General features: G+C 46.8%; 1 protein-coding gene across 6 annotated transcripts in view; it reads right to left on the reverse strand.

The window, feature by feature from the left end:
- The window catches only part of TASOR (transcription activation suppressor), an 84846-nt gene that overhangs the window by 25958 nt on the left and 32213 nt on the right, over positions 1-26675 (reverse strand). For 4 of the 6 annotated variants that reach the window (XM_073644604.1, XM_073644603.1, XM_073644601.1 and 1 more), the window contains 4 exons: positions 24299-24371; positions 23916-23990; positions 19389-20033; positions 6608-7005 (listed from right to left, as the gene is read on the reverse strand). In XM_073644604.1, coding sequence (XP_073500705.1) covers positions 6608-7005; positions 19389-20033; positions 23916-23990; positions 24299-24371 — 1191 coding nt within the window. The remainder of the gene's footprint in view (positions 1-6607; positions 7006-19388; positions 20034-23915; positions 23991-24298; positions 24372-26675) is intronic. The other 2 variants (XM_073644605.1, XM_073644602.1) reach the window with 1 other exon arrangement.

The following is a 26675-nucleotide window of genomic DNA, read 5'->3' on the forward strand; positions in this document are numbered from 1 at the left end:
GCAATTTTGCGGTGACCAAAGAAGCAATTCCGGCGTTTAGAATTTTTTTCTCGTTACGCCGTTTACCGATCGGATTAATTCTTTTTTTATATTGATAGATCGGGCGATTCTGAATGCAGCGATACCAAATATGTGTATGTGGGTTTTTTTTTATTATTTTATTTTGAATGGGGAGAAAGGGGGGTGATTTAAACTTTTATATTTTTTAATTTTTTTTATATTTTTAAAACTTTTTTTTTCACTTTTTGCTTGCTTCTACAGTCTCCATAGGAGACTAGAAGCAGCAACTGTCCGATCGCCTCTGCTACATACAGGGGACGAGTAGATCCCCTGTATGCAGCAGAAATGCTCCTGTGCTATGAGCGCCGACCACTAGGTGGCGCTTATAGCGACCAGCTCATGACAACCACAGGCGTCTGCTGCAGACCCTGGGTTGTCATGCCCACCCATCGGTGACCCGCGACCATGTAACGGGGGTCACCGATGGGTGGGGCTTAGGACGCGCTTCCCGGAAGCGCGAGTTAAAATGCCGCTGTCAGAGATGGACAGCGGCATTTAACATGTTAACAGCCATGGGTGGATCGCGATTCCACCCGCGACTGTTGCGGGCACATGTCAGCTGTAATAATCAGCTGACGTGCTCGGTTCAGTGCGGGCTCACCGCCGGAGCCCTCACTGAACCGGGGGATTACAGTCTGTGCGTACTATTACGTCACAGGCTGTAAAGGGGCTAAGCAGCTCAGATTCTGTTTAATGCCAAGCAATAGAAAAGCAACCCCCCAAAAAAGTACAATTTTGTAACAGGAAGCAACCAGGGACCATCATAATATGAACCCAGGAAAGAAATTAATGCCCCAAAAGCAACCTGAACTAATCCCAGGAAAAGAATACAAGGAATAGGTTAAGAGCTGTATCCACCAATGCATTTAACAGGAAGGGGATTTTATGGTATGCACAAAAATCAAATCTGCTTGATAAAAAGCACTGGGGGACACAGGAACTTGGGACATCCTAAAGCAGTCCCAGAGGGTGAGAAAAACAGATGATCACGTAGACTGCTTAGCAGACAGCAGCCTGAAGCACCTTATGCCCCAAGTTGCCAGAAGTCGGAGAGTGAGTCTCGTAGAACTTGGCAAAAGAGTGGACTCGTGGAGTCGGTATAAAATGGACTGACTCCAACTCCTAAAATATATAATAAATTGGGTACAGTAGTTCAATACAGGTTGTGGGGAATATTTTTTCATGAGAATTTGGTAAAGTTATGAATTGTCCTATAAATGTCTGTCCTATTCCTGGAGTTACAGACTTTTAGAGGAGATGAATCTGTACTACAGTAAATTTATCACTTAGACATGAGCCATGTATGAGGGAGTTGTGGAGTCGGGAGTAATGGAAATTGAGGTGTCGGAGGTTTGGCTTACCGACTCCACAGCCCTGGATGTTTTGCATGCCAAAAAAAGGACCTTATTACTGACTGCTCAAAAGGCCCTTGTGTAGCCAATTAGGGATTACAAAGAATCAGATTGCCAAAAGGCTTCCATAACAAAATGGTAGGTCCTAATGGCTCAAACGAGATTCAGACCGACAGTAAGGAGAACGCTTCTAGGTATGGATGCGAGATGAGCAAAAAGGAGGGAAGGATGAGGTCTTCATTGATATGGCAGGCTAAAACTACCTTTTGAAGGAAGGATGGTTGGAGGTTCTCCATCAGGACAAAATAGGACCACCCTTCTCCCGATACAAAATAAAGAAAGGAGCGTTGCAGGAGAGTGCAGACATCTTGATACCTTCCAGAAAAGGAACCTTAGGGAGATGCTGCAAAAAGGATTAATGGGAGGCTCTAAAAGCCCAGAAATAACTCGAGATTGGGGTCCCTAGGTTCTGAAAAAAGACCATGTGAAAGGACGTCGGGACGGGGACTAAGAGGAAGGTGCCATGGAGCATCTGTGACCAACTGGATGATGTCGGAGTACCAAGTCTGCTGAGGCTAGTCAGGATTGCCAGAATGCCTTGAGCAGCTTGAATACATGGGAAAGAAGGGGGAAGAGAAGCCTGTGCAAGAAGTGACCAGAGTGTCAATTGCAATGGGTCTCAGGACCAAGGTAACATAGGTTAGGACGGACCTAGTGATTGAGACAGGACAAAAAGGTCCACATCGGAGGTGCCCCAATTAGGCAGCACTCCCTAAAGATCTCTGGGAGATCACCCCACTCTCCTGGATCTAGGGTTTCTTAACCAAGAAAGCCCAAGATCCTATTTTCCATGGCAGGGATGTGAACTGCAGAAAGCGCTAGGATGTGAAGCACTGCCCAGAGAGCAAATCTGGTGGTTTACCTCGTGGTTGACAGGCTCCTGGTGTCACCTAGAGGGTTGAAGTAGGCCATTGCCTTTGATTGCTTGTGTGCTTTCAAAGTGGGAGAGGGATCTGGAGGCAGGATTCTTCCAGAAAGAGTGGTATTATGGTTGAACACTGCTCCCCAGTCAGATATACTGGCACCAATAATCGCTACCTTCCACTGGAGGCCCAGCCATAGAGCTGAACACGGGATGTCAAACACTAACAAAGGTCTCTGCAGTCTCAAATAGGGAGACAGATGTGAAGATCCACTGGCTTGCTCTAGTGAAACAATGTAGTGCTTTAGTGGAATTGGCATGAAACTGGGAAGAGTACAGCCTCGAAGACAGAGGCCATCCAGCTCGAGACCCTCATGCTGAAATGGATGGAACATGAAGGTCTCTGTCTGCAAATGACATACTCCGGCCTGAAAAGGAGAGAGTTTGTTTAGGAGAAAGAAAAACCAACTCACCAAGATGTTAAAAATCTAGCCCAGAAAGTCAAGGCATTGGGAAGCCATTAGACATGATGACTTCTGTTGGTTGAGGATCCATCCAAAAAAAACATTCCAGGGAATCCTAGGCGATCTGGAGAGTGGACAGATTTTCCACTGTGGGCGGGGCTTTCATCCAAAAATTTTCAAGATGAGGATTGATTACCACTCCTTTAGCAAGGAGAAGCATCACAAAAGGGAATGAGAGCCCTGGTGAAGGCCCTATGTGCATTATGAGTCGAAAGGGGAGTTTCACAAAATGTAAATGAAGAAAAGTGCCAATGAAGCAAAGGAATCGTTGGTACAACTTTGAGATGGAATATTGATACAAGTCACATATATATCCACTAAAGAGAGTGTTCCTAGCTCCAGAGAAATCTACAGATCTCAGAGATTGCATGCAAAATTTTCGGACACAAGACATTCTGTTGAGACTCTTAGGGTGCAGTATAGATCTGACCAAGTTATACTTTTTGGGAACTGTGAACAGGAGCAGTATTCCCTGGAAAAGTTGTGTCTGGAATAGGAACAGAGACTCCTTGGAACTGAAGGCCTTGAATGATCCAGACAAGCTGTTTGGGGGCAAGGGCACAAACTATCTTGTAACCCTCAGATGCTACCACCTTGACACAGGAATCATCTTTGAGAGCCAGCCAAACCTTTCTGAAGAGAGGACGTCAACCCACCAACGAAGATGTTTCGAGTGGTGAGAGACCTTCATGTAGTTGAGGACCTAAGAATACCTCAGAACTCTTAGAGGCAGATCTGCACCTCTCTAGGAGTTTCCATTCCTTGGCAAGATAATCAAAGTCTTTGTGGTTTGGAAAAGACTTGTTGCCAGCTGTGCTGCCAAAAGCAAACCACTTTCTGGGTAAGAGACAGGCTCATTCTTAACTTGGAGGGTGACCTCACTGTCAGCATAAGGTTCTGGTCGTAGGCAGGGAACGGTTAATCCAGGGCAGGCAGAAGCGGACGGAGACCCGCCTGTCTGACTAGTCTACAGTGGGATCTCGATCTTTAATGGCTTTTAAAGTATGTGTCTCCGAAAAGCCACAGCGTTTTAGAGTCAACTATAGCTGTCTGAGATCATACAGCCAGTGCCTGATACATGTTGCCCATGGATTGGCAGCATGTTCACTTTAGCTGTACCTCCTACTGGCCCAGCATCTCCACTGCATATGTTGGCAGTGAAGGCCCAGAGAAAGAAAAACCCTGGGTACAAGTAGAGGAAAATAGGAGGACCCCAACAAGAGAAGACACCCCACCCCCAAGTAGTGCAAGAATGTCAGAAGGATGAGTAGAATAAAAAACACAAAACACAGCCTTATACAAAAGCAGGCGAGAGGAGACTCAAGCAGCCAGTATACATGGAGGAGAGGCAACCACGGGAGTGACTGGCCTAGGGGTCAATAAAAAGGACGTTTTCAAGAAACTCCAGAAGGGACTACATAGAAAAAGGATCATGGAACTAGGCCAGGTGGGTGGGATAGATTACATTCCCCATTCTTCAGACACCCACAGGTTCATCTTTTCAGTGGCCAAGTGACTGCAGTAGTGTACATCCCTAAAGGAGTACAGTGTGTACTCCCTAGAGTGAAAAAATTGTGGAGGACATTCACATTACCTAAGGTTAAATGGAAAAAAAAATTGCAGAAGACTAGATACAGGTTGTCTGCCTTCTAAAGACCCCAGGCTAAAACTGAGCGGCCTTGAGAACAACATTCCTTATTTGACTGAGGTAGTGCACATGATATTCCAACGTATTGGACTATTTATTGACCTCTGTGAGTTTAAAAGGGTTGTCCACTACTATTTAAAATATGCCAAAGCATTTTTATGATGAAAAGCAGCTTCTTTGTAATTACCTCCCTCTGCCTTTTCTGCCTGTGAGCGGCGCCATCACTGGCCGCTCACAGGCATCACGTGACCCCCGGCTGCAGCCGGCTCTGACATCCGCTGACGTCACAACAAGTCCAGGCTGCAGTCGGGGGTCTCTCTTTCACGTTCCACGGTTGCTGCTGGGCTGTGGGTGGGGTTATCCCGACGCGTCATACCCAGCATCCACCGCGTTCTGCCTCTCCCCATTCATTGGGAAAGCGTGCTGTGGATGCTGGGTGTGACGCAGTGGGGTAACCCCGCCCACAACCCAGCGCTGAGTTACGCCTCAATAGACGGGACGTCAGTGGGGGGTCACGTGCTGCCTGTGAGCGGCCAGTGATAGTGCTGCTCATAGGCAGAAAAGGCAGAGGGAGGTAATTATAAAGAAGTTGCTTTTCAACATAAAAAAGCTTTGGCATATTTTCAATAGTAGTGGACAACCCCTTTAATTTGCACTAGGTATTCCTATTAAAATAAGTAATAAAAGTTATATTTTAATCGTCCTTAGTTAGGGATTTTTTGCCTTTTGACAATTTGTACTGAAAAAAGGCATAGCACCCCAGGGAGAGCGAACACTTTTCAGGTAACGTTAAAGGGGTTGGCCGGTCCAAACAGATAAGCCTGCAATCACTGTTTGACTGCAGACTTATTGTTCACCCAGCACACGCACTGTGGGGATTCACCAGTTTCAGACCTAGGAACAGAGGGTATGTATGAGTATGAGTGGGCACGACCTCGCTCTCCATACACTTGTATTGAGCAGAGGCCGCGTCCTGTCTAAGTGATGCGGCTGTCTGGTGGGCGGGGCCGGCTAAAAAGCGCGACCTTGCTCAATACAAGTGTATGGAGAGCGAGGCAGCGCCCATTGGCCGGGCTTATGTATAACTCATAAATAGCCTCCATTCCCGGGTCTGAAACAGGCGAATCCCCGCAGTTTATGTGCTGGGGGGTTCATAAGTCTGCAGTCACACAGAGACTGCAGACTTATCGGTTTGGACCAGACAAGCCCTTTAACCCTCCTTGTGTTAAGGCGTATACTCATAACCCTATGCCCCCCCAGTGCTATTAAAGGTGTGGTCCAAAATACAAATTCATTTGCATCCTAAATGCCCTTTTTATTTAATGCCATAAAGTAATCTATTTTATAATGTACTTAGAATTAAAAATCCCCTATTCTTCCTCAACTATACTATCTATCTAACTGCATTTCCTTTTTTTTTTTTTTTTTTTTTTACAGCTTCTTTTCTGATGAAGCTTCATTTTAGAATCCCAGTGCATGCTGGGATACTCAAAGAGTCATTAGGTCACTGCGGCATCCCCAGCCAACTCGCTGAAATGAAGAATCATTGGTGAGCTTAGTTTCATGGGCTGCGATGTGCAAATGGTCAGTGTGCTCTCTTGCCGGCTCAGATAAGTAGTAATGAGCCAGCAAGAGAGCGCACAGTCAGTGTGCGTTCTAAATATACCTGGCGTGCAGAGACCAGTGCTACCTCCACAAGTGACGACACTTAATTGGGTGGCACTGGTTTCTGTAAGCTGGGTATTTGTCTGACAACGAGCACTGACAGTGTGCACTGTTGCCGGCTCGTTATTACGGATCTGAGAAGGCGAGAGAGTGCACTGTCATTGTTCACATCACACTGACAGAGCAGGGACTAGCCAAGCCCCTGAAGCGAAGGTCACCAGGCACAGTTTGTGTAGTGAGGGAGGATAGGGAATTTTTGATTAAAATAGATTAGAAAATAAATTACATTATGACATGAAATAGATAAGCATTTAATGTGAAAATCAATTCATATCCCAGACCACCCCCTTTAATGGAAAATTTTTTATCGCCAACATAAATGCAATCTTTATTCAAAAGCAAGTAACACATGCAATTAAATAAGTAGCATTATTACCTGGATAATTTCCTCATTTGCCGATAAGTCATCATTTACCTCATCTTTCTCGCCATAGCCATCATCTTCAGGAAGAGCTGTCACAGGTGTCAAATCTACACTTTGTTCCTGTACATAAGTGCTTTGCTCGTAATGTGTAGCATTAGAGTCTGATGGCAGTGAAAACTCCATTTTATCGATCTCTTCATGTGCAGCTTGTAATTGATCAGGAAACAATTTGCTAATAGATTCTAATAAACCGATGGCTTCCAACGACTTTTCAAGCAGTTCATTGTAATTTTCAGGTTGTGTCGGTTCTGTCTCCATTTCCGGGTTCTCCTCTCTTAGATCGGTATCTTGTCCACCAAGCTCAGATATCAAAGTGGAAACAGAATGTGCCGAATCCACTGCGTCCTCTCCTTTATAAAATAAAACATTTCCTTTCAGTATATTTCAGATCAGCATGTTACTGGGGGGGGGATTTGAAAGTGAGGTGGCATCGGTTTAGTCTTACTGGCCTGAATAACATGGTACTGGATTATTGGATTATTATGGTAAAATAGAACTCCCATAGATCTGACATGAAATAAAGACCATAATGAAGCTGGATCACTAGGATTTGAGAATTGGGTAAAGGACAACTTTAAAGGGAACCCGTTATGTCCTGTGTACTATGTAAACTGCCCCCATTGCGTTGTTCGTGATGCAATGTGCATCACAAACACGCTTTTTTCATTAAAACTGGTGCAAATATAAATATATAACATTTTACATACTTATAATCATACCTGCTCGTTCAGTCATAGGGCTGTGATCCTCACATTCAGTCATGGGTGGCACCCCATCAGTGAGGGCCTGGCGCCGCCCACGTATTTGAATTTTGCTCCCGGTGAGCGCTCAAGTTATGCGACGCTTGTGCAGTATGACACAGCCGGCAGTAAAGCTTTGCAGCGCTGGGAGCCAAAAAACGCTTAAATGCTTGCTAATACGTGCCCTAAGGTCCCCAATGATAATCCGCATGTGCTGTGCACATGCTGCAGAAATTTCCGCTGCGGATTATCATTGCGGAAAAATCCGCATCATGTCCATTAATTTTGCGGACACGCAGAGTAATTGCCACCATTGACTTGCATTGAATCGCTTAATATCCGCATGACTACATGTGCACATGTGGATATTAAGCGATTCAATGTGCGGATAGTACCCGGGTCTGGAGAAGAGGTGACTCTCCTCCAGACCCGGGTACCATAGTTTGTTAAAAAATAGAATTTAGAATAAAAAAGACGGATTTTGGTAAGACCTTACCTGTAAAATCCTTTTCAGCGAAGGAAGGAAGGGAGACACAGTCATTACTAGTGGGTAGGCGGAGCCCACATAGGATAGAACACCTCAGATTAAAAAAAGAGTGTTGTCCGGCCCCTCCAGCTTGGGCTCCTCCTACTCCAGCTCTCCAGTCCGTACACAAGCTAAGGAAGAGCAAATATCACCAGCGGAGCAACATAACCCCTTCTGAAGAACTTCAGAGAAAAAACAAGAGACAGGTTATGCATATAACAGAAAAAAACACACAGTCCCAGGTACTACTCACTGGACCTGACCACTGTGATGAGCTGGCAATGCTGGAACAGAGCCTTAGCGCGCCGACCTCAGCCCAGATAATCGCTATCAGAGAAGGGTCACGCTGCATCTGAAAACACAACAACACACTTCTGCCATGGGAGGGAGCTGTGTCTCCCTTCCTTCCTTCGCTGAAAAGGATTTTACAGGTAAGGTCTTACCAAAATCCGTCTTTCAGCAGCAGATGGAAGGAAGGGAGACACAGTCATTACTAGTGGGACGTCCCAAAGCAGTCCAAAAATTAAGGGTGGGAAAAAACCAACAGAGGCAGAATCCCAACAACCTAGAAAAATGCGCAACTAGCGCTAAATACAAGTTAACGATAACTTAAACTACAGCCGCCTGCAGGACCCTACGTCCTAAGGCTGCATCAGCGGAAGCACGGACGTCCACCTTATAACACTTTGTAAAAGTGTGGACGGAGCGCCAGGTAGCCGCCCGGCAGAGTTGAGCTGCCGAGGCCCCTTGATGAAAAGCCCACGATGAACCCACAGCTCTCGTGGAGTGAGCTCGAATCTTAATTGGACAAGATTCGCCCTTGAGTCGGTAAGCCTCTAAAATGGCCGACCGAATCCATCGAGCTATAGTGTCCTTGGAAGCTCGTTGACCACGCCGACGACCTGCTGGAATCACAAACAGAGAGTCCGATTTCCGAAAACCTTGAGTAATAGACAAATAGAACTTCAAAGCCCGCACTAAATCCAATGAGTGCAAGGCCCGTTCCTTCGCATTCCTCGGTTCCGGACAGAGCGAGGGCAACACAATATCCTGGTTAACATGAAATTGTGACACCACCTTAGGTAGAAAGTCGCCCCGTGTGCGAAGCACCACGCGATCCGGGAGAAACTCCAGAAAAGGAGGCGAGCAAGAAAGAGCCGCCAGTTCAGAAACCCTTCTCAAAGAGGTGACTGCCACTAAAAAGGCAACCTTCCAAGAAAGCAAAGAAAGGCTAACGGAGTCCATAGGCTCAAAAGGCCCATGTTGAAGAGCCTCCAAGACCAGATTGAGCCGCCAAGGGGACACAAGCGCCTTCCGCGGCGGAAACTGACGGGTTACCCCGTGAAAAAAGGAACGAACGTCCCTACGCGAGGCGATAGCCTTCCGAAACAGCAAGGACAAAGCAGAAACCTGACCCCTCAGAGTGCTAACTGCCAAACCCTTGTCCAGGCCATACTGCAAAAAGGCCAACAAATTTGGAATGGAAAAAATCCTCGGGTTCCTTGAAGAACCCGAACACCATGAAAAGAAGGCCTCCCAAGACTTGTGATAGATCCTAGTAGTGGCAGGACCCCTGGCAGCTCGCAGAGTGGCAATGACTTCGGCTGAAAAACCTTGATGAGTCAAGATTTCGGTCTCAAGAGCCACGCCGTCAAACGCAGAGACTTCAGGTCCGGATGACGAACGGGCCCTTGGGTTAACAGGTCCGGGCGAAGAGGGAGAGGAAGTGGAGGCGCAGCCAGAAGCGACACCAGCGTCGAGAACCACGTCCTCCTTGGCCAGTCTGGGGCTACTAACATAGCCGGGACTCTTTCCAGTCTGATCCGACGCAACACCAGAGGAAGTAAGGATATCGGCGGGAACACATAGATTAGCTCGAATTGGTCCCACGGAGCCACCAGAGCATCCACCGCCACAGCCTTCGGGTCCTTGTACCTGGACATGAACGTCGGTAACTTGGTGTTGAACCTTGATGCCATCAAATCCACTTGAGGAGTTCCCCAACGGGAGCACAGCTGTGCAAAAATTTCTGGGTGAAGACTCCATTCTCCGGGATCCACCTTCTCGCGACTGAGGAAGTCCGCCGTGATATTCTGAACTCCCGGAATGTGAATCGCAGAGATGGCTGGCACCTTGGCCTCGGCCCATACCAGGATCCGAGACACTTCCATCATGAGCCTGGAGCTCCTCGTTCCACCTTGATGGTTGATATACGCGACCGCCGTCGCGCTGTCTGTCTGCACTCGGACTGGCAGACCGTTTAAAGGGACCGTCCAGTGTTGGAGGCAAAGGAAAATCGCCCTCAATTCCAGGATGTTGATCGGCAGGACAGACTCTTCCGACGACCATACTCCCTGAATCCAGAGATCGTTCCAGACACCCCCCCAGCCTGACAGGCTGGCATCGGTGGTTATGACCGACCACCTCGGAAGGAGGAAGGACTTCCCCAGGGATAACGCTTCCGGACGTAACCACCATTCTAGAGACTCTCGCACCCTGTGGGAGATGATGACACTGCGATCCAGCGAAGCCTGTGATCGATCCCAACGGTTCAGAATGAGCATTTGGAGAGTCCTGGAATGAAATTGGGCAAACGGAAGTGCCTCCATTGACGCCACCATCAAACCCAAAAGGCGCATACACCTTCAAAGGGACATTGCTGTCGAAGACTTCATAACCTGTACATGTCGAAGAAGACTTGCTTGCTTGTTTGGAGGCAGGGACACCACTGCTCGTACCGTGTCGAAATGCATCCCCAAAAACAGGATTGACTGCGACGGTTCCAGAGACGACTTCTTCCAATTGACCAGCAACCCGAAGTCCTCCAGGAGCTGAAGGGATAGATTGCGAGCCGTCACCGCCTCCTCCTTTGAGGACGCCACAATTAAAAGGTCGTCCAGGTAGGGAAGAACCGTAACCCCCTGTCTTCGAAGGATCGCCATGAGAGGTGCCAGAATTTTTGTAAAAACTCTGGGCGCCGAGGCCAACCCGAATGGTAGGGCCACAAACTGGAAATGGTCCTGACCTATGGCAAAACGAAGGAAGCGTTGGTGGGCCCTTCCGACGGGAACATGCAAATAAGCGTCGCGAATGTCGATTGACACCAAAAAGTCGTTCTGCGACAGGGCCGCCACAACCGAGCGAAGCGACTCCATGTGGAATTTCCGGGTGCGGACATGCCGATTCAATCTTTTGAGATCCAGAATGGGGCGAAATTTGTCCTCATTTTTGGGGACCACAAAGAGGTTTGAATAAAACCCTCTTCCCCGGTCCTCCGGCGGAACCGGTACCACCACACCCTTCTGCAGAAGGGAATCGACCTCCTGCCGTAGAGCGGCAACTAGCTCGGGCTCTGACGGAAAGCGAGATCGGCAAAACCTGTCCGGGGGTCGAGAAAGAAACTCTATGAAGTAGCCTGCTGACACAACCCGCGTCACCCAGGCGTCCGAAACGCGGGACGCCCAAGTCGATTCGAATTGGAGCAGGCGACCCCCCACTCGAGAGCCCTCGAGTGAAAACCTGGCGTCAGTCCACCTTAGCGGGCTTTTTGTCAGCTTCCCGCTTGTCTTGACGGAAGCTCTGTTTCCAGGGAGTGCGGGATTTCTGAGAAGCCTTTTTTCCTGAAAAAGAGGGACGACCCGATCCCCAAGAGGGCTGACCGGACCGTCCCCTGGACCGAAAGGGCCGCCGACTACTACCGGCACTAGGCCTGCCCGACGCAGAAGCCACAGTTCTTCGCTGTGGTAAGGCCGCTTCTTTTGCCTTTGCCTTGACAATCAGCTCCGTGAGGTCAGATCCAAATAACTGACCACCCTTGTAAGCTAAAGATAGCAAACCTTGCTTGGAAACCGCGTCCCCGGTCCACTGTCTGAGCCACAGTGCTCTTCTGACTGCCGCCGAGGATTGCGCCCTGGACAGCAGTGACGCGGTATCCAAACCTGCATCACTGCCATATCGGGCCGCATCCTCCAACAACTTGAAAAGCCCATCTACCTCGGATAGCGGGGATCCATCCTGCCACGCCGTCCGTAGATGGTCCAACCAGCTTAGGGAAGCTTTACAAGCACACATGGATCCTAGCACCGCTCTGAATCCATGACCCGCGGCCTCGTAGATGGATTTCGCCGCCATCTCCGTTTTTCTGTCCAGCGGATCCTGCAGACTCGCCTTCCCTTTAACAGGCAGTAATGAGGATTTGCTAAGCTGGGATAAAGGGACATCCAATTCAGGAGAAGGAATCCAATTATCAATCAACTCCGTGGAACACGGATACAGTGCCTCAAAAAAACCGTGTCCCCTGAAAACGTTTATCTGGACACAGGCGTTCCTTCTCCACTGCCCCATTAAGCTCATCCAGAGATGGTAATGCCAAGCGCGACCTATGCGACTCCTGAAACATCCGGGCCGACTTACCAGGACGTCTAGTTACCTCCTCCGGAAACTGTAACGCCTCCCTCATGGCTCCAATAAAAGCCTCTGCACGGCCCAAAAAAGAGGCAGAGTGCCCCTGCCGATCCTCCTTATCCGAATCGGACATCTCCCCATCTGAGCTTGAAGGGGAACCCTCCATAACAGAGATCTCCGAGTCGCTGCGTGGGGAGGGCAGCACCGGCCTGTGGCGCTTCCTGCCATGAGAGGATCTAGCTGACACCCAATAACCTAGAAGGTCAGACAGGCCATCAATAGAACGAGTGAGGGCCTCCATTTTGACCACTGCCCCATCACCGAAACCCCCGACCGCTGCGCTTGACGCCGTCGAGGACTCCTGCGTGTCAGACACGCGAGACTGATCCTGTAGCGGACCTCGGAGACGGTCCGCACCTCCTGGACCCTGATCTGACATGCCCTCACACAGTATATGGCAGGTTAAACCTGTCAGTAAGTAGGACAGTGTGGTTTCTTAAAAGAAAGCTGAAGGGTTAAAGCTCTTAAAGAGAGCTACCCCAGCTGACCCCCAATTAAGGGATAACCGCCTAATAAGGGGTTAATGTCGCAGACTCCCCACAACCTCTGTGAAATGAAAAGGATGTGCGAGCCCCAGACAAAAAAAGGAACCTCTATATGAGGTAATAGCTGCAGGACAGCACAGTCTGCCACCTTATTGTGCCTCAGAAAGGTGCCCTGCGCTGAGGGGGTGAGGGGTTAAGCTTCTGCCCTGACAGGCAGAAGCAACTCACCCAGCTGGCCGCGGTGCAGTGTTCCTTCGGTCTGTCGGGAGGAGAGGAGAGTGAGGAGCCCGATGGAAGCCGTTCAGTAATGGCCGCCGCGCTGTGAGGAGAGAGAAACCGGAAGAGGAGGGGCAGGAGAGAGAAACCGGAAGAGGAGGGGCAGGAGAAAGCGCGCGCTCAGAGCGCTTCCTGCCCGCGAAAGCGTGAAGCCACGCCCCCCGCCGGCTTCAAAAAAAGCGCGCGCGACTCCTCCGCTCCTGCCCCGCTTCCATGTCCTGCAGGCATCCACCTGCGGCCAAAAAAACACAAGTCACCACATGAATACATGTAGCAGCGGCTGCCGCAGCAGCCGCTGAAGCACTCAAAACACATTAACATGCTGAGTACTCACCCAGCTGAGCGCCACAGGGACCCCCAGGGATTTGTGGCGCTGTGCCCAAGCTTCCCCCCAGGGCGGAGAACGCAGGGACCCCAGATGCGCGGTTTGCGTCCCCGCCAGGGAAGCATCCCTCATCCCCCCGGGGCCGGCAGGGTTCTGCAGGGACCTCTCTCAAAGGGTAATGCAGATCCGCCAAGGGAGGGATGGGGGTCCAGCAGCGCTGAGACCTCAAGACCACGGGGGTCCAAGTCTCTGTCCGATAAAAATAAAAAAAATTTCTGAGGAGCTGCTTCCAGCAGCGACCATCCTCTGTGACCTCAAATTTTAGACTGGAGAGCTGGAGTAGGAGGAGCCCAAGCTGGAGGGGCCGGACAACACTCTTTTTTTAATCTGAGGTGTTCTATCCTATGTGGGCTCCGCCTACCCACTAGTAATGACTGTGTCTCCCTTCCTTCCATCTGCTGCTGAAATAAACATTATACTCACCTTCTGATGTCCCCCGGTCTCCTGTAGGGTGCGTCTTGGCTCCCCAGCAGCTCGCGATGGTGTAAAAGGACCTTCCATGACGTCATTTAGTCATGTGACCGGTCATGCGACCGCTGAAGTCGGCGCTCGCGTGACCTGTCGCATGACTAAATGACGTCATGGAAGGTCATTTTACACCACCACGAGCCGTACAAGAGACCGGACGCACCGGAGAAGGAGAGCGGGGGCCATCGGAAGGTGAGTATAATGTTTATTTTTTACCATTTTTATTCTTTTTTTAACTATTAACTTGGTCACACTATATAAATCCATACCGGTTGCATGGATTTATATAGTGTGACCAAGTTGTCAAGCACTTTTCCAAGTGATGCTAAAATGGCTTGGAAAAGCGCTTGATAACCCGCATGCAAAAACACTTGACAGACGCTTCTACCTGGCAGGAAAAAAGCATGTAAAATCCCAATGCGTTTTTCCTGCCAGGGAGATGCAGAAAAAATCTGCAGCATTTCTGCATCGTGAGCACTTAGTATCTGAGGGGAGGGTATAGCCTACCGGGCTGAGGCTAAGCGGCTCAGTTTAGTGCCAAAAGCAGTAGGAGCAACTAACAAAAAAACTGCAAAAACTTCATAACAAAAAAACTGAAAGCAACCAACATAACCTGAAACCAGGGAAGAAAACCACACAGATCACAAGCAAGCAGGTTTGACTTCCGGATAAAAGAAACAGGAATAGGGTAGGAGCTGTGTCCCCCAGTCTATTCAACTAGAATGGGATTTTACGCAAGTACAAAAATTCAATTTTCTCGATAATAGCATTGGGGACAAGACCGTGGGACGTCTCAGACCGGTCCCAATGGATGCGGGACAAAAAAAAACAGCTAATCATATAGATCACTTAGCATCACTGTATGGCTTCTGCCAATGCCAGCTTGACACAGAGTGGATCTTGTAGAATTTGACCAGGTAGTTTTATTATAGACCTGAGAAACAGAAGCCTCGTGCCTGACTGAATGGAAGAAGACTTCGTAACTGAAAGATAGGCCCTAAAGGCCCTGACCAGATCTAGACAGTGGACAGAATACTCCAATTGATGAACTGGAGGTGGAAAAAAGAGTGGAGGACAAAGTCCTCATTGATCTGGAAGACAAGACCATCTTTAGAAGAAAGGAAGGTACGGGGCATAAGATCACTTTGTTCTGATGTAGAACAAGGAAAAGAGCCCAGCAACAAACTAACACACCCTACAGATGAAGGCTAAAGCCACCAAAAATGCTACCTTCCATGAAATGAACCTGCATAGAGGCTCAAACAGATGCCTGGAAGGCAAACAGGATAAGGTTGAGGTCCCAGGAAGGAGGGATGCAATGTACCACTAAGGAATGTCTTAACTGGCTTCTCAAAAGCTAGCACATGCCAAGAGTATATAAAGGGCAAAAACATGTTGCTCCAGAGAAGCAAAGCTAAGGCCTGCATGCAGACTGGACTAAAGAAAAGAAAGTATCCTAAAAATGGAGAAAAACATGGTATTGACATCTCAGTCATCGAAAGTAGGGCCTCCAGGTACAGTGGTAGAACTTGCAGACTGAAACTTATAAGCATTCAGCATCGTTTGGACAATCAAGTCAGAGAGACCCTTAGATCCCATAAAACACACCTAAAGCAAGTGGAGTGAAACAGAGAACCTTGTGAAAGACATTTGTGAAAAGGAAGAAAGAACCATGGATCATCTGCGATAAGCTGCATAAGGCTGGAGTAATATGCATGAGCGAGGACAGTCATGAGCAGTCAAGATCACCGGAATGCCCTTCACTATGACTCCTTGAGAATGCGGGGGAAGAGGAGGGAAGACATAGAGCAGAGAGAACCCTGTCAATGGAGTGACTTGAGCGTCTAACGAAAAAGCCTAGTCTCTAGTGGTGTTAAACACCACTTCCAAGATACTGGCATTGGTCATCATCACCTGTCATTGAAGGGGAAGGAAGGATCTGACAGAAAGCAGAGTAGGGACTGTCAGGTACAAAAGAAGATCTCTGCGGACTCGAATGCAAAGACAGATGCGATGATCCAAGGAGTCAAGTGATTTGTTCCAAAGAGACAGTATGGAATGTAATAGTGGGCCATTGTATAATTAGGCAAATGGCACCGCCTCAAAAACAAACCATTCTGTCCACGGATGGAGCTCAAAAAAAAGGAGACACCTTTATAGTGGGAGGAAAACTCAACCCACCCATTTGCCAAAGGTCATGCTCCGAAACTTTAGGTGCTGAGTTGGAGTCAGACACTACTATCGGTTGAGGATCCAACCAAGTGCTCCAAAGAGTCTAAGGTGATATGGAGATTTCACAGATTTTCCTCGCTAGACAGGGTCCTTCAACAAAAAATCATCAAGATAAGAGATGACTGCCACCCCTCTGGCATAAAAGAATACCATAAAAGCACAAGCATCTTGGTGAAGAACCTTCGAGCTGTCAATAGTCCAAAGGAGAGTGACAAACCGGAAAGAAAAAATTGATAAAAGCACAATTGCTGGTGGGATGGTGTTGTGAAGATACAGGTTGTTTATATTAATGAAAAGAGCAATTCTCCTAGTTACAGGAAAGCAACGATGGATCATGCAAAATCTTCAAATGCACTAATTTGTTGAGTCTTTTCAAGCCCAGAAAACGTCTGACCAAGCAGTTCTTGGAAACTAAAACAGGTTGGAGTAGTAAGGTTATGTGCACACGTAGCATTCTTGTAGTATTTTTTATGGCCGCGAAAACGCTAGTAAAACAGTCTGCCATGCAAAGCAATGTGAATTCGGATGTGCAAAACGCAGCATGACCATTTCTACCACGATTACGCCGCAAATTCGCGGCCATCGAGGAACATTGAAACGCAGCAAACCCGCAGGTATATGTGGATTTGCTGTGTTTCAATTAAATTCAAGGGCCGCGAATTTGCGGCATAATCGCGGTGCGTGTGGTACCCAGGATGAAGAGGAGACTACAACTCCTCTTCCATCCCGGCTATCAAGCGGTGAAAAAAAGAAATAAAAAAGTTAAAAATAAAAGAAACCTGTATACTCACCTCTCCGGTCTCCTCCCGGCGGCGGCGACCCGCTCTCCCCTCGGCGTCCCGAGGTGTACTGGCAGGACCTGGGGTGACGTCATTTAATCAGTTGATGGTCACGGGACCGCTGACGTCAGTGGTCAGGTGATGGTTACGTGACCATCAGCTGACTAAATGACATCACCGCAGGTCCTGCCAGTACACCGCGGGCCGCCGAGGAGAGAGGATCGCCGCCGCCGGGAGGAGACCGGAGAGGTGAGTATACAGGTTTTTTTTATTTTTAACTTTTTAATTCTTTTTTTTTTTTTTTTTTTAAACTATAGATGTAGCATTTAAAAACATACAAGTTGGTCACACAATATAAATCCATGCCAGTTGCAAGGATTTATATTGTGTGACCAACTGGTCAAGCACTTCTCCAAGTGATGATCAAAATCGCTTGGAAAAACACATGTAAAAAAGCACTTCTCCCTGGCAGAAAAAAAAACGCATGTAAGGCTATGTGCCCACGATGCAGAAATGCTCCGGATTGTTCCTGAGCGTTTCTGCATCTCCCTGGCAGAAAAAAACGCATGCGGATTGTACATGCGTTTTTTCCTGCCAGGGACTTGCGGATGTGAAGCGTTCTTCACATGCATTTCCGCATGCGGGTTGACAAGCGCTTTCCAAGCGATTTTAGCATCACTTGAAAAGTGCTTGTCAACTTGGTCACACTATATGAATCCATGCAAACGGCATGGATTTATATAGTGTGACCGTAGAGAACGTTTAAAAATAAAAAATCTATACTTACCTTCCGACGGCCCCCGGAGTCTTGCTTCACTCTCGTCCTCTCATGCCGGCAGATCGCGGTACACTGAAGGACCTGCCGACGTCAGCGTCGCGTGACCCGTCACATGACTATGACGTCAGCGCAGGTCCCAGTCCATCGCGATCTGCCGGCATGAGAGGACGAGCACACCGGGGGCCGCCAGAAGGTAAGTATAACATTTATTTTTTATTTTATTCTTTTTTTTTTTTTTTTTTTATAACAGTTTTCTATGGTACCCAGGTCCGGAGGAGAGAGTCCTCTCCTCTAGACCTGGGTACCATCCGCACATTGAAAGCATGTATTCCGCATGTGCTTATCTAGTGAAGCGGAATACATGCGTTCTAATGCAAGTCAATGGCGCCGAAAACGCATAACTTCTGCAAAATAATTGGTAGTGCTGCGTTTTTTTTCCGCAATGATAATCAGCAGCGGAAATTTCTGCAGCATGTGCACAGCACATGCGGATTATCATTGGGGAACATGGCAGGCCTTCTACTATGCGTTTTTTAAGCGTTTCTGCAGCTGCGGAAACGCTTAAAAAACCGCATCGTGGGCACACAGCCTAAATATGCATGCGTTTTTTTCTGCCGGGGGGAGAGGCAAAAACGCGCTGCATCAAATCTGCATCGTGGGCACATACCTTATTACCGTGGAAGTATTCTACATCTGGGACAATGACCCCCTTGGAGTTAAAGGATGAAGATGTAAACTAGGGGTCTCTGTTGCAGATAAGTGACTGGGAGAAAGAAACCCAGGTCTCGAAGTGAGGAGGAGAGGCTGGGAAACAAAGGAACCCTCCCACAATATACAAAGACAAACAGCATTGACTGCCATGAAAGATCCTGTTACGCAACCCTTCCCAGAAGGGAGTTCAGGAAAAGGACTAGAATTAGCTGTGGCCTCGATTAGCTATGGCTGTCATGGTCGTAGATGTCTGCGCAGTAGGCCAAAAAAAGGAAGGAAAGATTAAAGCCCAACAGAGAGGGCTATGGGGGACCAGAGAAGGTCCCTCAATAGCAGGAAAACCCCAGAAAATTGAGTAAAAGGCACCATAACAGTGGTCAGTCCAGTAAAATAAAAAGCCAAAGGGAAAGAGTCCATGTGGGATGTAAAGATTATACCCTTCCAACATCTTAAATGCCCGCAGGGATCAATGCCTTTGGTAACCGCTCACGAATGTGGGGGCTGGAGGTGGAGATTTAATGTCCACAGGGAATTACACTACTGTGAAGTACATGGTATGTCCTCCCTGAGAGTGAAGAAAAAAAGCAGAGGATATCCACAACATCTACCTAGAAAGAAAATAAACTGTAGAAGATACTAGGCTAAAAACGGAGCTGCCTTATGTTGGAGGATAGGGGATAGCACACCAGACAGTCACTTTTCTCACTTAAGGTAAGCCTCCTAAATCCAGGGTGTATCCCCATGGTTCAGAGTCCCCCAATGCTACTAACGAGAAATATCTTCTGCTCACAAAAATTGCCAATGGAAACCAATTGTGTTCACCTCATATCCTAAAAGCTGCACTGCACACAAACCTAATACTTTAATGGAAACATAAGCCAATACTTACTGTTACAAAGGAAGTTTTCAGTAGTACGTTTCCATTCTGTTTCTGGGCTGTTCTCTGTGTTGTTTTTAGTTTTCAGTCCACTGGAAGCAATGCTATTTTCCGTATTATTGGAAGCGCTTTTCTTCATCTGAATTAGGTTAATCAGGTTTTTTATTCTGTCCTGATCATAACTTGCATGTTCGGACAGTCTTTCATTGGCAACTTTTTGTGTGTTTGTTGAGAGGTCATGATCATCTTCAATGGGTTCATAATCAGACACTGGACTGAACTGCTGAACCCTTCGAGTTTCCACAATCAGCTCTTTTGCCCTTTCTAAAGGGATGGTATAGGCTTCTGACCCATGAAGATAACTATTTAAAGAAGGGTGTATCTGAGCTCGATCATAAGGTGCAACAAAGAGGTTTTTTTTCAAATCCAACCTTTGATCATAAGGTCTTATAACATAGTCTTTGTGCTTATGGGACCCTTCTGCTCGCTGTTTCAAATAGAAGCGCACATGTTTCTCCACAACGATGTTGAAGTTATCAGAGGTGTCAGTCTGACACTTTAATATGGCATAGTGCAACGCAGAGACAAAGGTTGGCCGTTCTGGTATAATTTCTTGGCTGTCTGGCGTGGGACTAGATGGGGCTTTAAAATGTGATGCTGCAAAAAATAAAAAAAATTTAAAAAAAAATGCTTTTTTTTGTTATACTTAAGTTTACAACAAGAAGAAAAAAATATGGATGACTTCAATAAGTAAAATGACTTTCTGAGAAACTATAAAAATGCTGAAGTCACTTCAATTATATTTACTTTGTCTATGCTGTTTTAGAGACCCATATGAAGCTAAAATGTTAAAAGGAGTTGGCCCCTACTTTACATGTCCCTTTCATGTGAACTAACTGCCATAGATAAGCACTTCACTAAATACTTTGTTGCTGGAGCTGATGTTCTGGTCACATGATCTCTGGCTATAAATCTCCTGCTTCCTGTGATGTCATGACAGAGTCCCCCCTCACTTCTGGGGCTCTGAAAAGGAAAGGGGTGGGCAGGGCTGCATTCAGCAGAGCTCACTCGGTTTTTGATAAAGGTGCCAGACACAGCTCTCTCGTATCTGTATGTATACAGCACAGAGTTTACATACATGTGCATACACTGCTGGATACCTTGTCTAAAGTATATCTCTTACTAATATATACAGTAGTAAATACACCAGCGCCTCCAATCAAAGTACTAAAGATGCAATACTGACACACTGCTAGCTACTGGAGATAAATTATAGTTCTACGCACCCCATAGTAGTTTAACAATGACCAGTATAAAGCAGGTAAAGAATCTCCGCATGATTAATATAATGAAGACAACTACTTAACAGGCAGTGCCCTACACCAAAGACAACTGCTTAACAGGAGGTGCCATAGCACCAAAGACTGAATGAATCGAATCTACTTGATACAGCCATGGAATCAATGGCGCTATATAAATAAATAATAATAATATCCATGTGACAACTACTACAGATCTTTCATAACAGATATTGAGGGAAATTTCCTTACCATTTCTCTCCTTAGTATGCCATTTATATATAGATATTTTTTTTTTTTGTTTTTTGTCAAAGTCGCCATTTATATTTTGTTCTACTTAGCAACCTTATTTTTATTATTTAAATCGGTGATACAGTCATCATTTTCATGCTAGGTGCTTTTTAAATTTTCAATTATTGGTTGCTCCTTTTAAGCATGTGTCTTCATTATACTAATAGTGCAGAAATTCTTTACATTCAGATCTCTCCTCATCCATCCAGCCATTGTACATCCCATCATCCATGTAAGTGAGGAAGAGTAGGGGATAATCTTTATTTTTAGGGCTGGTGTAATGGTGCTTTATGCATTACTTCTATTCCCTTAAGAGTTCTGTACAGGACAAAGTGCTGGAGTTACAGGTCGGTGCTCACTGCCGACTTGCAGCCCAGCAGAAGGAATAATGGGAAATGTAGGAAGAAGAGAGCAGAGGATTCTGAAGAGGAAGCGACTGCTGTAACAGCTGATGCCAGGGCACAGGAGTCGAGATAGAGAAGCATAAAACAGGAAACTTGACAGAAAAGGTATACGAGATTATTTAGGGGCATTATCCTTAAAGAAGTTGTTCACTACTTGGACAACCCATGTTCATAACCCTCGCTTGGCCCCCATAAAATAAAACCTATACTCCCCTCCTGTGCTGCAGCCGTTCCCGCGGTGTCACACTCGCTCTCCCCGGGGCTCCCATGCGGTTGTTGTGACACCAGCACCCAATCAGCACTGAAGTCACTGTCCCAGTCTCCTGTTGAATTCAGCAAGAAAAGGAAGTCAGAGCAGCTGCATCCTTGGACTTCCTCTTCATGTTCGATTTGTCCGAAGGCGAGGACAGTGATGCTAAAGCTGATTGGGCACCGGCATCACGTGTCATAACAGCAGCAAGTGGGCCACGGGACCGCGAGCGCCGACACCGCCGCAACGGCTCCAGCATGGGTGGTAAGTATAGGCTTTTTTTATTTTATCGGGGCAAAACATTTTTATCAAGAATGGGTTGTCCAAGTAGTGGGACAACCCCTTTAAGCAGTTATGGAAAAACTAGTAACTCAGTCAGGGTAGTAGATAACTTCTTTAATGGACTGCCTATTGCTCCATTAATCCAGTTGCGATGCTCATGTGACCACTCTTAGGCACTTTCAATCTTCAGCATGGGTACTCTAGATGGTTCGGGGCTGTGCACACAGCTCCATTTGCACCAAACTGCATAGCAGTGTGTACAACTCTTTCATAGCATTTTTGAGATGATCTGAACTAAGTAATCTACCCATCACAATTTGGCACTTTTCAAAGTTGCAAATATCTTTACATGTGCCCATTTTGCCAGCATATATCTTAATTCAAATATCCTTAAAAGGTGATGTTCGGTCTTTAAAAAAAACAAAAAAACAACTGCAGACTTATAAATCCTCACATCGCACACACTGCATGCTGTGGAGATTCTCCAATATGCATACTCCCGGCTACATTCCGACTAGATAGGCAAGGCCTCGCTCAATGCAAGTGTATTGAGCAAGAACGTAAACAGTCTAGTCGAAATGAGGCTGGGAGTATGTGTGGCACCCCAGGAGTCCGGTTGCCACAGTGGCATTGCCTCCCTCACAAGGGGGGTGATGCCATGCCTGGAAGCAAGGAGGGGTCCCCTAATCAGGTTTTGCTAGCATGCAACACTTTCCTGGCTCCAGACCAGCAAGGGGAGCTCCTCCCCTTAGCAACTGGGATCTGGAGGCGGGGTTAGTTAGTGTGAGGACAGCAGAGAGGAGTTGAAGTCAGGACGTCGACGAGGAAAGACCTAGGGAGTGGAGCTGCACGGCAGTTCACCCCAGAGGAGAGAAGCGCAGAAGAACCCGGACAACGGAGTCCGAGGTTGTGGGGCACTGAAGGCCCAGCAGCAGAAACCGGAGGGCAGGAGACTGCAGGTCTCCTGGCCCAATAAGACGCCCGGAGGCTCAGCAGCACGATAGGGCCCAGCACCGCCACGTGGGAGCGACACTCCAGGAAAGCCCGAGCTGCCTCCCATACGGGTGAGGAACAGACGTTTTACTCAGGGACGAGGGCCACAGCACAGCTATAAGCAGCAGGGCCAAAGAGATTAGCGCAAAGGGAAGGCCTACAACTTCACCTGGCGAGGTGGATTCCCAACTTGCTTCCAGGCTGCCCAGACCTCTACTACCAGTTAGTACCCATGCCCCGGTTTGCCTAACCACCGCAAGTAAAGATAAGAGGAAACCGCCATTAAGTTGTGGACTGATTATTAACTGCGCCATCCTCTGCACTACACCGCACAGCAACATCTATAAAATCACCACTTCCTTCCCTGGAGCTGAGCTCTGCCTGTGGAGAGCTGAACCAACTCTGCTGCGTCATCATCGGCTCCAGAGGTTCAGCACCGCAGCGGTGGCTCCATATAGCCGCATACCACAGGTGGCGTCACAAACATTATATAAAAACTATAATCCCCTTTCTCAAATTCCCCTTTTATTGACCGCCCTTTGTCACGGACCGGGTCACCACCACTGTGACATCTCCCCTAGCAACGACCGGCCCGGCTACCGAGTACCCCACGGCCCAGGGGGCGCGTCATATGCATATGGCATACTTGCGGTCACATGACCACTGCCCCTGCCCCGGAAAATCCCCACAGGATGCAGTGCGCACGGTGTGAGGATTCACAAGTCTATAGTTACATAGAGTGACTGCAGATTAATACCGGACAACCCCTTTAATTGTGCTGTGGTGAATTCAACCAACATTCTGGATGATTTGTTTTTAAAAAGCTGGAACAATTTAAAATGGTTACAAAGATCAATATCCTGTCTGGGTCAAGAGCATATTTTTTCTTTAGTAATAAAGTTGTAACTGAAACAGTTAGAAAGGTTTTTTTTTAATGATTTGTGTTTAAAACAAGGTTCCTATAAAGCAGTTGACAGACAATACCGTTGATTCATAGAATTTTTATCAGGATCATACTCACCAGGCTGTAGAGTTTCTTTGGACTCTGGATAAATAAAAAGTGCATGCAGGGGGTACGACTTTGTACTTTGAGCACCTGAAATGTTAAAAACACCATTTTAGATTTACTAGAAACTTTTTAAAAATGGGTATTCTAGCCATAAGCATTTGCCATCTACCCACTCAGCTGTTTGTCAGTGCCATAGACATTGAGTGAAATAGCAGGGGACATGCTTGATTGCCACTTCATTCGAAATTCATCTAGTCATGGCTGTGTAAACTAAGGTTCCCCATTCTAATGATCCAACAGCTTGGACCCCTACTGAATAAACATTTACCATATAGGGTAAAAATGTATTTGGCTGAAATACCCTTATAATTTTCTGAAGATAACAAAACACCTACCATAGGAACCAGTCATAGGGGTTGGGAAATAGAATAGTAAGAATCCTCCATCGGCCAAGGGTTTTACGAGAGCCTACAAGGTAGATAAATATTTAAAATTTCTTTAGAATTTCAGAGGAATTTAAAAATTTCAAGTTTTTTTTCCAATGATAAGATTTTTAGGAAACAAAGAGAATTAATTCTCTGATGTTCTTGGACATTATGCTACATGACAAAACAATTAAACACAAAGTGTTTCACCTCATTAGGCCAGAGTTGCTCAAAAGAACATCTCTTGTTCCGGCAGCCCTGTCAATTCATCTGAAAGCTCAACATGTAATATTATATTACCCATGCAAAACACTAGAACTGTGTAATATGCAGCTTTATTGCATGATCAAATATAAAAAAAAAAATAAAAAAAAACTCATGCACATACTATGCACTAATTTAAAGTCATCCTTTCACCTTGAAAATAACCCTATATCTGCAGGTAAATGGCTAACATGCAGGCTAAGATGCAGGATATTTGTGTTTAAACCCTGCAGATCATGTATGCAGAGCAGGCTGTCAAGAGTACAGCGGAGCGATTACAGCTGTGCTCGCTGTGTAGTAAACATTGGGAGTGTAAGGCTAAGTGCCCATGATGCAGAAATGCTGCAGATTTTTTCTGCTTCTCCCTGGCAGGAAAAATGCATGCGGTTTTTACATGCATTTTTCCCGCCAGGTAGAAGCATTTGTCAAGCGTTTTTGCATACGGGTTATCAAGCGCTTTTCCAAGCGATTTTAGCATCACTTGGAAAAGTGCTTGACAACTTGGTCACACTATATAAATCCATGGAACCGGCATGGATTTATATAGTGTGACCAAGTTAGTTATAAAAAAAAAAAAAAAGAAGAATGATAAAAAAATAAAGAAAAAAGATTATACTTACCTTCCAATGTCCTCCCGGTGTTTTCTCCGCTGCGTCCGGTGTCTTGGGCGGCTCGCGGTGTTGTGAAGGACCTGCGGTGACGTCATTGAGTCATGTGACAGGTCACATGACTCAATGACATCATGGCAGGTCCTTCACAACACCACGACCCATACAGCAGACCAGACGGAGGGGAGAAAACACCGGGAGGACATCGGAAGGCAAGTATAATCTTTATTTTTTATTTTAAATTCTTTTTTTAACAGGTTTTATCGTACCCATGTCTGGATGAGAGTCTCTTCTTCTCCAGACCTGGGTACCATCCGCACATTGAACCGTGTGATATCCGCATGTGCAGATGCAGTGATGCGGATGTCACGCGTTCCAATGCAAGTCAATGGCGGCGATTACGCTGCGTGTCAGCAAAATTAATGGACATGCTGCGTATTTTTCCGCAATGCTAATCTGCAGCGGAAATTTCCGCAGCATGTGCACAGCACATGCGGATTAACATTGGGGAACAAGGGGCACGTATTACCAAGTGTTTTTTAAGCCTTTTCGCTGCGGAAATTCCACGGCAAAAAAGCTTGAAAAACGCATAGTGGGCACGCAGCCTAAGACTTTGCTTCTCAGTCGCTTTATTGGTGGGAGGAACACAGGAAACCATGGGTGTGTGCTACTGCCACAAGAAGACTAACACTAAGAATTATACTTGAAGAAAAAGTCGGCTCCCCCTCTGCAGACTCCATCCATCTGCAGACACCGGACTAAATTAGTTAAGCTTTGTGTCACGTAGGAGGCAGACATGTCTGCCTATGGCATTTTTTTAAACAAATCTTTTTCACTCTTCTCCTTTAAATAGGGAAACAGAGGGGGAATGGCCTCGGCTGGTGTTCCTGACATAAGACAGTACAGTCTCTTGTCTGAATGGCAGGACCATTTCCTGAAACAGTCGGCGTTCAGGTACTGGTGTGGAAAGTCCTTGCCTCTTGTTTCCAGCCTCCCAGAACTTGACATGCTGCATGGAGCGTACAGAATCTAGGCTACCTAACTCGGTAATGCAGTGGCATCAAATCTGACTCAAAATCAGACAATTGTGTATTCTAGAATCAAGCTTCTTCAGGACAGGAGAGTAAAGCCCCTTCCTTGAATGCTGCTGAGTTGTGCCAGCACTCCATCCCATGGACAAATAGGCTATCTGCTCCTCTAGGACCTCTCTGTACACAGCAGCATCCACTACCTCCTTCCTGCCATTTGCATTCTCTTTCTCAGAGAAGACTGCGCATACCAGCCCACCCGACACTCCCTGGTCACCATTTTGTTTGCACCCAACGAAGCGATAATTCCCATAGAACCTACCACTGGAAGCCCACTGAGTCTTGTGACGAGAGCACTCCCCTCCCTGTATGGGTTAATACTCTCTCCCAATTAGTGCCCAAACTGAGTAGGTATCCCAGACCCTATTCATAATTATTGAGCGTCTA

The sequence above is a fragment of the Phyllobates terribilis genome, unplaced genomic scaffold (assembly GCF_046119375.1).
Source record: "Phyllobates terribilis strain yellow unplaced genomic scaffold, ASM4611937v1 Scaffold_8__6_contigs__length_399053987, whole genome shotgun sequence".
Lineage (NCBI taxonomy): Eukaryota > Metazoa > Chordata > Amphibia > Anura > Dendrobatidae > Phyllobates > Phyllobates terribilis.